The 12,603-nt window shown below is 38.8% G+C and overlaps 1 protein-coding gene across 3 annotated transcripts in view; it reads left to right on the top strand.

The window, feature by feature from the left end:
* The window catches only part of ROCK1 (Rho associated coiled-coil containing protein kinase 1), a 160,519-nt gene that overhangs the window by 27,000 nt on the left and 120,916 nt on the right, over nucleotides 1-12,603 (top strand). For all 3 annotated transcript variants that reach the window (XR_008621949.2, XM_008968595.6, XM_003815640.6), the window contains exon 2: nucleotides 11,869-11,950. Coding sequence is in view for 2 of the 3 variants with exons in the window: in XM_008968595.6 (XP_008966843.3) it covers nucleotides 11,869-11,950 (82 nt within the window). In the remaining variant the exon portion in view is untranslated. The remainder of the gene's footprint in view (nucleotides 1-11,868; nucleotides 11,951-12,603) is intronic.

Here is a 12,603-nt window from a genome sequence, read left to right as displayed (position 1 = left end):
AGAAGTGACAAAAGGTGACATCTTTGTCTTGTTCCTGATCTCAGGAGAAAAGCTTTCAGTCTTTCATCATTGAGTATGATGTTAGCTGTGGGATTTTCATATGTGGCCTTCACCATGCTGAGGAAGTTTCTTTCCATTCCCTGTTTGTTGATTGTTTTTTATTATGAGAGGGTGTTGAATTTTGTTGAACATTTTATCTGTATCTAATGAGGTGATGTGGTTTTTGTCCTTTATTCTATTAATATGGTAGATTACATTAAAATATTTTTGTATGTTAAATCAACTGTGCATTCCTGGCATAAATCCCACTTGATCCTGGTGTGTACTTCTTCTCATATGTGCTATATTCTACTTGCTGTTATTTTATTGGGCATTTTTATGTCTATATTCATATGTTTCATAAACTCTGATATGTAACTTTTGTGTGATATTTTTAGTTTTGCTATCAGGGCAGTGCTGCACTCATAGAATGAGTTAGGAAATATTTCATTCTTTTCAGTTTTTTGAAGGAGTTTGAAAAGGATTAGTGTTAATTCTTCTTTAAACGTTTGGTAGAGGCCGGACATACTGCCTACTCACAATCTGTAATCCCAGCTCTTTGGGAGGCCAAGGCAAACAAATAACGTTGAGCTCAGGAGTTCGAGACCAGCCTGGGCAACATGGTAAAACCCCATCCCTAAAAAAAAAAATTAACCAGGTGTGGTTGCTCACACAAGCTACTCAGGAGGCTGAGGCTGGAGGATAGCTTGAAGTCCAGGAAGCAGAGGTTGAAGTGAACTGAGACTGTGCCCCTACACTTCACCCTGGGCAATAGAGTGAGACCCTGCCTCAAAAAAAGGAAAAAACAAACAAATAAAAATACATAAATGTTTGTTAGAATTCACCAGTGGAGCCATCTGGCCCAGGGATTTTCTTTCTTGAGAGGTTTATTATTACCATTTCTGTCTTCTTACTTGTTACAGTTATTGGTGTATTCTGACTTTCCATTTCTTTATGGTTCATTTTTGGCAGATTGTATGCTTCTAGGAATTTGTCCATTTTATGTAAGTTACCCTTTTTTTCTGGTGTGCAGATGTTCATAATATTCTATTACAATTATTTGTAGAATTGATAGGAATGTCCTCACTTTTATTTCTGAAATTACTAATTTGAGTCTTCTCTCTTTTTCCCTTAGTCAGCTTAACCAAATATGTGCCAATTTTATCTTTTCAGAAGACCTACTTTGGGTCACATTGGCTTTCTCTGTTATTTTCCTATTCTATGTTTTATTTATCTTCACTTTAATCTTTATTCTTTCCTTCTGTCAGCTTTGGGTTTCGTTTGCTTTTCTTTTTCTAGTTCCTTATAGTATTAAGTTAGGTTATTTTTATTGATTTTAAAAGCTTTTTTTCTTTTTAAAATGTAAGCATTTATAGCTATAAATTTCCTCCTTTGCACTGATTTTTCAGCATCCTACTAGGTTTGGTATGTTGTATTTTCATTTTCATTTGTCTCAAAGTATTTTCTAATTTCCCAATGATTTTTTTCTTTGACCCATAGTTTTAAGAGTTCATTGTCTAATTTCCACATTTGTAATTTTCCAGTTTTCCCCTATTATTGTTTAGTAGTTTCATTCCATTGTGATTGGAAAAGATACTTTGTGTCATTTTGGTCTTTTAAAAGTTATTAAAAGTTGTTTTGTGGCATAACATAATAAGTCTATTCTTGAGAATGTTCCATGTGTACTTGAGAAAAATGTGTATTTTGTTACTGGATAGAGTGCTCTCTCTCTCTTTATAATCTGTTAGGTCCAGTTGGTTTATAGTGTTGTTCATGTCCTCTGTTTTTTATTAATCTTCTGTCTGGTTCTATTCATTACTGAAAATGGATTATTGAAATCTCCAACTATTTGTAGAACTATGTATTTCTTTCTTAAATTCTTTCAAGGTTTGCTTCATATATCATGGGGCTTGTATATTTATATACCAAATGTACATATTTGATGCATATAAATTTATGATAATATATTTTTGGTGAATTAACCCTTTTATCAATATGTAATGTCTTTTTTGTCTGTTAACCATTTTTTTTAACTTAAGGTCTGTTTTGTCTGATATTAGCCCACCCACCTCAGTGCTTTTTTTTGTTTGCTATTTGCATGGAGTATTTTTTCCCATCTTTCACTTTTAACCATTTGTCTTTGGACTTGAAGTGAGTTCCTTATGGACAGCATATAGTTGGATCATGGTGTTTTTGTTTGTTTTTTAAAATCCATTTTGTCAGTCTCTGTAGTTTGATTGGAGAGTTTAGTCCATTTATACTTAAAGTGTTAGTTTTTAGCTCCAGAATTTGTTTGGTTTCTTAATATAGTTTCTTTCTCTTTGTTGACATTCTCATTTTGGTCATATATAATTTTCCTAGTTTCCTTTAGTTCCTTTTCTGTGTTTTCCTTCAGCTCTTTGAACATATTTAAGACAGTTTTTAATGTCTTTATCAAGTCCAATGTCTGGGCTTCTTGGATATGGTTTCTGTTCATTTATTTCATTCCTCCCAGCCGTGTTTTTCTGTTCCTTTGTATATCTTGTGGTTTCTTTATGGAAAATTGGCCGTTTAACTGTTATAATGTGGTGATTTTGGAAATTAGATTTTCTCTATTCTCCAGGGTTTGCTAGTGATATGGCTTTGATGAGTGGGGGAACACCAGGGTCTTCGTCTCGAGTCGAATTAGAAAAAACTACAGGAACACACGTGGATCACATACCGAAAGGAAGGAGAACGCTTTTATTCTCACTTCTCTTTCTAGATGGGTAACAGATCGTCTTCAACATGCACTCCCCTGGAGTGTATTTTAAAGCACTGGGACTCCTTCGACCCTAAAACTTTGAAGAAAAAGCAGTATTCTATTGCACAAGGGCATGGCCTTCCTACCCTCTTGGTAAACCTGGCTTGGGGAGACTTAATTTTAATATTATCCAACAGTTAGAACTTTTCTGCACACAGGAGGGCAAATGGACTGAGGTCCCCTATGTACAGGCTTTCTTTGCTCTGCGAGACAACCCAGACCTTTACAAGTTCTGTACAATCGATCCAGTTCTTTTAGTAGCCATGGCAGGCAAACCCACAGGGAGTAGTTCCCCAGAGCTAAAGCGGGCTCCAGAGGAGCAATCTAAGACAGCTACTGAAGTCCCAACCCTTCCGGTTCCACTCCAATTGTACCATCAGCACCACCATCTCCAGTATATCCTACTCTCCCCTCTTCACTCTTACCCCTCCAGGAAATGCCTGATGGGAATGGTGCCGTAAGGGTTCAAGTTCCCTTCTCATTGCAGGACGTTAAGCAAACAAAGGGAGACTTAGGTCAATTTTCTGATGACCCTGATAGGTATATAGAAATTTTCTGAAATTTAACTCAGATGTTTGATCTCACGTGGAGGGATGTTATGTTGCTGCTACGTTAAACCCTCACTATAGCTGAAAAGCAGACAGTTCCGCAGGCAGCAGAAAAATATGGAGATGAGCAACATGCCTCCATACAGCAGACCAAGGAAAAAAAGAGGAGAAAAGGAAGGTGAGGAAGAGGTGAAAACTTCACTCCTGCAAGGAAGGGAAGCAGTTCCGGTAAATAACCCTAACTGGGATCCCAGTAACTCAGCAGATGAATGGAAAAGGAAGCACTTTTTAAGGTGTATATTAGAAGGCCTGCGGAAGACCACAGCTAAACCTCTCAATTACTCCAAACTATCCATGATAGACCAAAAACCAGACAAGAATCCCACAGCTTTTATGGAAAGGCTGAGAGGGGCACTAATAAAGCACACTTCTCTATACCCCAATTTAGTTGAGGGACAGCTCATCCTGAAGGACAAGTTTATTACACAGGCAGCTCCCAATATTAGAAGAAAGCTACAGAAGCAAGCAGTAGAACCAGATAGCACCCTAGAAAGCCTCCTGAGAATAGCCACTTCAGTCTTTTACAAAAGGGATTGGGAGGAGGCCCGAGAAAAGGAGAGGAAGTACAAGAGAAAAACAGAGGCTCTAGTAGCAGCATTACAAGCTTGTAAAGTCCTGAATCTCCAAGGTGCATCCACTAGCTGTTATCAATGTGGTCAGTCAGGGCATTTTAAGAAGGAATGCCCAGGAAGCAAGACAAAGCCACCTTGACCCTGTCCAGCCTGTGGTGGAGACTACTGGAGACAGACCTGCTTTGGTCTTTTGTTCTGGATTCAGAACTAGTCTCACAGATGGTCCAGCAGGACTGATGGGTCCCAGAGCTCAAACTCCATCCACTCAGACTGCCATTACAGCACAGGTGCCCCGGGCTTTCCTGCTAGACAAGAGCTGCGAAAAACCTTCCAAAGGACCTTTTTTTTTCCTCTCTATCTGCCTAAAATAATTTCTTAATAACTCCTACCACACTAGGTTTTCTCTCTGTGTGTGTGTGTGTGTGTGTGTGTGTGTGTGTGTGTGTGTGTAGGTGGGTGTTTTGAGATAGAGTCTTGCTCTGTCGCCCAGGCTGGAGTGCAGTGGTGCCATCTCAGCTCATTGCAGCCCCTGCCTCCTGGGTTCAAACGATTCTCGCACCCTAGCCCCCCAAATGGTTGGGACCACAGGCGCACGCCACCACACCCGGCTAATTTTTGTATTTTTAGTAGAGATGGGGTTTCGCCATATTGGCCAGGCTGGTCTCGAACTCCTGGGCTCAAATGATCTGCCTGCCTTGGCCTCCCAAAGTGCTGGGATTACAGGCATGAGCCACTGTGCCTGGCCAGTTTGTTTTTTATTGCTGATGGCTGTAGTACAAATGACTGCAGTCCATTTGTTTTGAGACTTTTCCAAATTGTTTTTGCAAAGACTATTCCTTACTGTGAGTGATTACTGAAGTCTTGGTTCCTTTAGCTTGTTTTCAGCTAATGTTTGGACAGAGATTTCCTTGAATGTGAGATGCTCCAATACATACCAGAAAAGCCTCAGAAAACAAAAAGAGAACCACCTCTCAGTCTTTGCAGATTTGCCCTCTGCTGGGGTACTCCTTTACCACTTAGCTAGGCTTGTTCTGAGTTTCAGGATGAAACTCACATGAGATGAGAGCTTAGGATCTTCTCAGGATTTTCCTTAGCATGCTTTTTTTGCCTGGGCTTCACACGGCTTTTTATATTCTCCTGTATACATGGCTGCTTTTGAATCATCTAATTTCCCAAAAAGTCTCGCCCCGCTTCTCCTCTGGGCCTAGATGGTCTATTGTATGTGTTGTGTCCATTAGTCCTCCCTACTCCCCCATCTTTTACCTCAGGTGTGTCAGTAGATTTTGTAGTTAGCTTTCTTGTAGCATTTATGAGCAGCACCAGCTGCTTTTCCTGCCTGTATTCTGAATTATGTGAAACAGAGTTTAGGTTCTTGCCTTAGTCCTTCAGGTATCTCCCATACAAGATAGAATGAACATACACAGTATGGTCTTATTCTACCCTCTTGGGTTCAAGGTGTGGGGGAGTAGGAAGAGGAGGAACCAGTCTGCTACCTGCTCAAGACTTAAGACTGTCCTTTTCCCTGGCAGGGGGTGGGACAAGAGCAAGTAAACTGCCATAACACTTTCCTACCATTTGGGATAGCTTTTACTTGATTGGATATTTGCTTGTTTGCTATAAACCTAAATTTTCCAGAACTATTGCAGACCTACTTCAGATAGCTTGTTACTTTTGATGTTTCTGTCGGTGAAGGAGAGCTTGGAGCTTCCTAGTCCACCAATTTGCTGACATCTGATAGTGACTTAAAATAAATTATGGCTCTGTGTGTGTGTGTGTGTGTGTGTGTGTATGTGTGTGTATGTGTGTGTGTGTGTGTGTATGTACCAAGAGGGGAGGATCACTTGAGGTCAGAAATTTTAGTCCAACCTGGCCAACATGGTGAAACCCCATCTCTACTACAAATACAAAAATTTTTATGTGTGTATATATATGTACACACACACAAACGTATCATAAAACTTATCATTTAACTGTTTCTTTTTTGTTTGAGACAGACTCTCCCTCTGTCACCTAGGCTGGAGTGCAGTGGCACGATCTCGGCTCACTGCAATCTCCACCTCCCGGGTTCAAGTGATTCTCCTGCCTCAGCCTTCTGAATAGCTGGGATTACAGGTGCCTGCCACCATGCCCAGCTAATTCTTGTATTTTTAGTAGAGATGGGGTTTCACCGTATTAGCCAGGCTGGTCTTGAACTCCTGACCTCAAGTGATCCTCCTGCCTTGGCCTCCCAAAGTGCTGGGATTACAGGCATGAGCCACCTAGCCCATTTAACTGATTCTAAATGTATAGTTCTGTGGCATTAATCATTCACGTTGTTGTGCGACCATCAGTGATGTTTAAATGGCAAATGATTTGGCTTCTTTTGCATTCTCTATTCTGTTTGACTTCCTGAGATGTTTTAAATTCATTCTTAAGGCATTGCTTCTTTTTAAGTTCCTTCTCAGCTTCCTTGGTACTATTCTGTCTTTCTTCTCTGTGTCCTCCTCCACCATTTTTGCTCTGTGTACCTCTTTTTTTCCTTTCCTTTTTTTTTTTTTTTTTTTGAGACAGAGTCTTGCTCTGTCACCAGGCTGGAGTGCAGTGGTGCGATGTCGGCTCACTGCAACCTCTGCCTCCCGGGTTCAAGCGATTCTCCTGTCTCAGCCTCCTGAGTAGCTGGGACTACAGGCGTGCATCCCCATACCCGGCAAATTTTTTGTGTTTTAGAAAAGAAGGGGTTTCTCCATGTTGATCAGGCTGGTCTCAAACTCCGACCTCAGGTGATCCACCAGCCTCGGCCTCCCAAAGTACTGGGATTTCAGGGGTGAGCCACCGTGCCCAGCCTGCTCTGTGTACCTGTTAAATGTTAGTGTTTCCCAGTGTTCTATTCTTCAGTCTTTCTCTACTCTCCCTGTTTATTCTTGTTGGATGATTGCATATGTTCTCATGGATTTAAGTGTGCTCTCATGACTCCCAAATCTGTATTATAGTCCCAATCTCTCTGTTAAACCCAAACTTATATTCAGCTGCCATCTAGTTATTCATGAAATGATATCCCAAAGGACCTCAGATGTAGTGTGTCTGAAATATTTATCATCTCTCCAAATTATATTATCTGCCTTGGTTAATGAAGTCATTGTCTACTCACATCAACTTGAAGATCATATAATCATTTTCAACCCTTCCTGTTCCTCTTTCAGTTATTCATCAGATTCTTTTGCCTCTAATGCCCCATTCCTGTTTCCCCAGTTTTTCAGTCTTTTATCCTTTTATGCTTGTATTACCACAGTATCCTCCTAGTTGCTTTCATCTCCACCTATCTCTTCTACTTTTAATTTATCATCTTTATCATTGCCAGACTACTAAAATAAAAACCAGTCATGCCACTTTCTCCCCCGCAGAAATTCCTGTGGTTCCAAATTATCAGAAGGTAAATTTTTCTCCTGGTATGTTATACCTTTAACATTCTCTCCCTCATCATCACAGCTTTGACTCCTTCTCCTTCATCTCCTTCTCACCTTTCCCAGTCCAGAACATTCTATCCTCATTCTCTGAATTCTTGTTGCTTTTCACCTCTAGATTGCCTTGCCCCACTTCTGTCTTATTCCTTCATAATTCTATTCTTCAAGGTTCAGCTCAAATTTCATCTTCTCTGTGAAGCCCCAAATAGCCTTTTCTCTATTTATGTAGTACCTACTTATAACACTTGATATCCTGTATTTACTTTTTCTACCTACTAACTAACCTCTGAACTCTGAGAGACAGGAAGTATTTATTTTTTTTTCTGCTTTCCTGCAGAAGAGGAGGCAGATTTAGAAATAAATAATTACAGTATAACAGCTAAATACATAATTTCTGTAATAGCACAAAGGAGGTTATATAACATTGCCCCTCGGGGCACTAGGGAAGGCAGCACAAAGTAAGGGACATTTGAGGCAGTCTTAATGTAAGAATGTTCACATTCCAGCGGGAGAATAGAGCAGGTGCAAAGGCCCCATAGGGTAGAGTGAGCCTGGCTTATTTGGGAAATGGCTGGTAGCACACTGTGGCCTAAGCCCAGCTATGTATGTGTAGAGAAACAGGCTGGACAAAGGTATGATTGGAGACTGATTGGGAAGAGCCATTGTTTGTTGTACTAGATAATTTGGAACATTATTTACTTATTTATTGACTATAAATGTCCTGGGCAGCATTGACATGGGTGTAGTAATGTCACACCAGTTAAACAGATTTTAACTGTATTTAATATCAGGTTGTTAAAATTCCCTAAGGAAATTCTGTTTTCATTTTCATAGCTGTGCTTAATTTTGATGAATTATTTCTTTATCAAGTGAAGAGAGATTGACAGACTGATTGATTTTTAGAGACAGGGTCCCACTCTGTCACCAGGGCTGTAGTGCAGTGGCAAAATCATAGATTACTGTAGCCTTGAGCTCCTGGGCTCAAGCGATCTTCCTGCCTCAGCCTCTCAAGTAGCTGGGACTGCAAGCATGCGGCACCACGCCCAGCTATTTTTTTTACTTTTATTTTTGTAGAGATAGGGTCTTGGTATGTTGTCTAGGCTGGTCTTGAACTCCTGGTTTCAAGTGATCCTCCTGTCTCGATCTCCCAAAGTGCTAGGATTGCAGTTGTGAGCCACAGCATCTGGCCTAAGGGACTTAGTTGAAACAACATTCTACTACATATACCAAAAACATTTTCTTTAAATGGTATATCCTCTCTTACCAAAGTTGGTCAGCACTCTTTAGTACCAGTGGTCAGCCCATTTTAGAGGTAGTTTGATTTTCAGAAGCCCCAGTTTTGCTGCCATAGTTTTCAGTGGATTTTGAGGGTGGGGTGGTGTTTCTCCAAAAATATGTCTGTTAGGTTTAGAATAATAACCATTTAGGTTTTGAAAATTTACCTAAAAATGAATGTTTCTTATAATAGTGTAACTGTCCTTTCCCAGTGCCATTAAATTCTCATACCTTATAATGTGTTACTTTTAATGGATTTAATCCTAAATGATGTTTTACACCTGACTCATATTTGTTAATTCAGATTTATCCAGAAAACTAAAGTTTGTAGTAGTGTTGAATAATTTTCTTTTGCTTCTGCTTTCACTTGAACTCTGTTGTGGCATAACACAATGGACCTCTACCTCCTCTTCCCCCTGCTCCCCCTGCCATATCAGTGCTTCTCAGGAAATGTGAAGTGTTTTTACTTTAGAGATCACTGTAAAATGTTATACTTTTAATTGATTATGCCTGCCTTTGTGTGTATATGTGAAAATACTTCTCTTATGTAACTACCTTCTTTTAAAATGTAACTGCTACAACTGGTCTACTACCCTTGTTCAACTATTAGTAGCAAAGAATTTAATTACTGTAATTTTTTGACATTGATTGGCCCCTCTGTTACATATTTTCTCCTCCACTTTTTTTTTTTTTTTTTTTTTTTTTGGAGACGGAGTCTCTTTCACCCAGGCTGGAGGCATGATTTTGGCTCACCGCAACCTCTGCCTCCCGGGTTCAAGCGATTGTCCTGTCTCAACCTCCCGAGTAGCTGGGATTACAGGTACCCACCACCACCACGCCTGACTAATTTTTATGTTTTTAGTAGAGATGGGGTTTCACCATTTTGGCCAGGCTGGTCTCTAACTCCTGATCTCAGGCAGTACGCCTGCCTCGGCCTCCCAAAGTGCTGAGATTACAGGAGTGAACCACCGTGCCCGGCCTCCTCTACATTTTTAAATTGTTGATTAAGCTATATGATGGACATGTTGTGAAAGTAGAAGGTAGTTTTGCTCATGCCTAAATCATAAAATTAAGTGAAGGATCAGTGGAAGTATATCCTTTGATTATCATTCCTTGTGAATTGTTTTTGCACTTGGATGAATGTTATGTTAACATTCCGAGTCCTGGTACTAGAATTTGGACTTTTAGGAAGTGTGGAAGTCTTATCTGCATTATTTTATGGAACTTCAGAGTATTGAATAAAAGCTAAGATTCCTGCCTCATTTATAGTTGGACATACACATTCCTTGCATCGTGCAGCTTTTCCACTGCATTAAAATGGAAGCCTGCATCCCTCTCTCCCACCCCAGTGTCTTGACTCCCCTTAGAAACCTCAGTTGGTATATGCTTTGGTTAAGTTAGAAGAATACATTCTTGCCAACTTTATTTCCCTAATAAAGGCACACAAGTTTTGCTTATGGGTGATGCTGAAAAGTAATAGACTATCCCATGGTATTGTAGAATTAAAGTGTATGGTACCAGGTCCAAACACTTAGTGACTATATGTAATTAGTGGAGGCAGCTCACTTTTCATTAACAAACACGTGATCAAATACTTGGTCACGCAAAACTCAGATGCCCATGTGTAACAATAACAAAAGTACTTTGGATTACTGCATTGGGGAAGGGTTTAACATCATGACCTAAGATTTACTTTTAAGGTTTTATGACCACATGACTAAAATGTCTGTTTTCTGTGTAGGTCATTCCTGTCAATAGGGAGACTAACATTCAGAGCTTTCAAATGTCAGTAACAGAAATAAAAGAGAGAGAAGTGAGACTATTAAGGTCCAGACACTTCACATGTTAACTCATTTAATTCTCACAAATCTGTTACGTGTTGTAATCATTATCCCTCACTTTACAAAAAAGAAAACTGAGGCTCAGAAAGGTTATGTGACTTGTTCTCCCAACGGTATCATGTAAATATACTATTTTTTTCTTTAAAATGCTTTTGCCTGGTTCTTTATTTTTTTAATGTTTTGACCTGTCTGGAACTGATTACATTATTAAGCATCACGCAAAAACCATTCTTTTCCATAGTGCTATTCAATTATACAAACAACATTTACTAAAGAGTGAGACTTTATAATGAAGATTGCTTAGGATTATCTGAAGTTCTTCCAGTTCCTGCCATGCAGCAGGATATAGTCTGAATAGATGCTTTCCTACTTCAACACTGCATGGTATACCTTCACACTGCCGTGCATTTGCTTAGATAATATTTAAATATCCACTTAAAAGCAAAAGCTCGGCCAGGCGTGGTGGCTCACACCTGTAATCCCAGCACTTTGGGACTCTGAGACAGGAGCAATTGTTTGAGGTCTGGAGTTCAAGACCAGCCTGGGCAATATGGTGAAACTCTGTCTATACACAAAAAGACAAAATTTAGCCAGGTGTGGTAGCGTGAGCCTGTAGTCCCCGCTACTCAAGAGGCTGAGGCAGGAGGATGGCTTGAGCCCAGGAGGTGGAGGTTGCATTGAGCCAACATTGCACCACTGCACTCCAGCCTGGCCAACAGAGCAAGACCCTCAAAAAAAAAAAAAAAGCAGAAAAAATGCAAAAGCTCATGTGTGTCCTTTACTGCTAGCTTTCCCTAGAAAGTGCCTCAAAGAAAGAAAGAAGACCCATGACAATCTAATACATTTTTATAATTAAAAATGTATATAGCTTGCATTTGTGATTATGCAGTATTTATTTTATATTAAACCTCACATTTTATTATTTAGCTGTTACCTTGTAAAATATTTATAGTAACAAATGTAAGTTTTTGATGTCTAAGATAAAGATAAATGCAGTAGTAAGGAGAAGTAATGCAAAATAAAATTTCATGTCCTTATGAGGGGAAAAGTGCATGGATTGAAATCACTTGCAGCCAATCTGTGGTAATTTTCTTGCCCCTGGGCCTGGCAGACTTAGAAGGTGAAAAGAACTGCATATGAAATGAAAACCACTTTTCTCCCAGTACTCATCTAATCTCGTAGAGGGTGTTAAATGTACACAAGATGTGTTAGGGGAAATTAAATATTAAAGCATATATTTTATTCTTTCATAAAAAAGGAGACTGTATAATGTGATCCAAAAAACTAACCATTGTTTGTTTGTTTCTTTAGGATGGATTGGATGCTTTGGTATATGATTTGGATTTTCCTGCCTTAAGAAAAAACAAAAATATTGACAACTTTTTAAGCAGATGTAAGTAATTTTTTGTGGAGGTTAATGACAGACTTCATATAACTACATTTTGACTTAGGTCATTCAAGCCCTTATTTTTTCTTCTATTTACTTTTTGGTGATTTCATCAATGATTTCTACATAGAATTTAGTAGGAAGTGTGAAAGAAACAATTTGGATGCCTGTTAGGAGAACCAAAATATTTTGAAGAGAAAGGGATGAAAAATAGTTAAAATAAGTATTCAAAAAACTGTGCATTGAGTTTGAATAACTGCACATTGAGTTTGAGTAACTGCTGAGATATGAGAATTTTTCTCCATGAAAGCTGTTTTATATTTAAATTTTACAGATATTCTTTTCCGAAGGCTCCTTTTTAGATTGGATATTATCATTTAAAAATTTGATTAAATAACTTATAATTTCAAACTTTTAATCTTAAAGAATTGATAAGATTTAGATCATAAAGTCCTCCTTACTTCATTTATTTATTTCTGTTTCTGAACTATAAATATTGATACATGTAAGTTTGATTGGTTTTGGTGTTATCTTTCAATTTTGGTTATATATGTTTTATTACAAAGGTTTTGTTTTTCTAAATAGTCATATCTTTTTGATTTTTTAAATCACTTCTATACTTTGAAATCTTGTATTAGAATTTTTTAATTTTATGATCT

This window comes from Pan paniscus, chromosome 17 (assembly GCF_029289425.2).
Source record: "Pan paniscus chromosome 17, NHGRI_mPanPan1-v2.0_pri, whole genome shotgun sequence".
Lineage (NCBI taxonomy): Eukaryota > Metazoa > Chordata > Mammalia > Primates > Hominidae > Pan > Pan paniscus.
The sequence above is the reverse complement of the archived record's forward strand: the minus strand, read 5'-3'. Positions and strand labels throughout refer to the sequence as shown.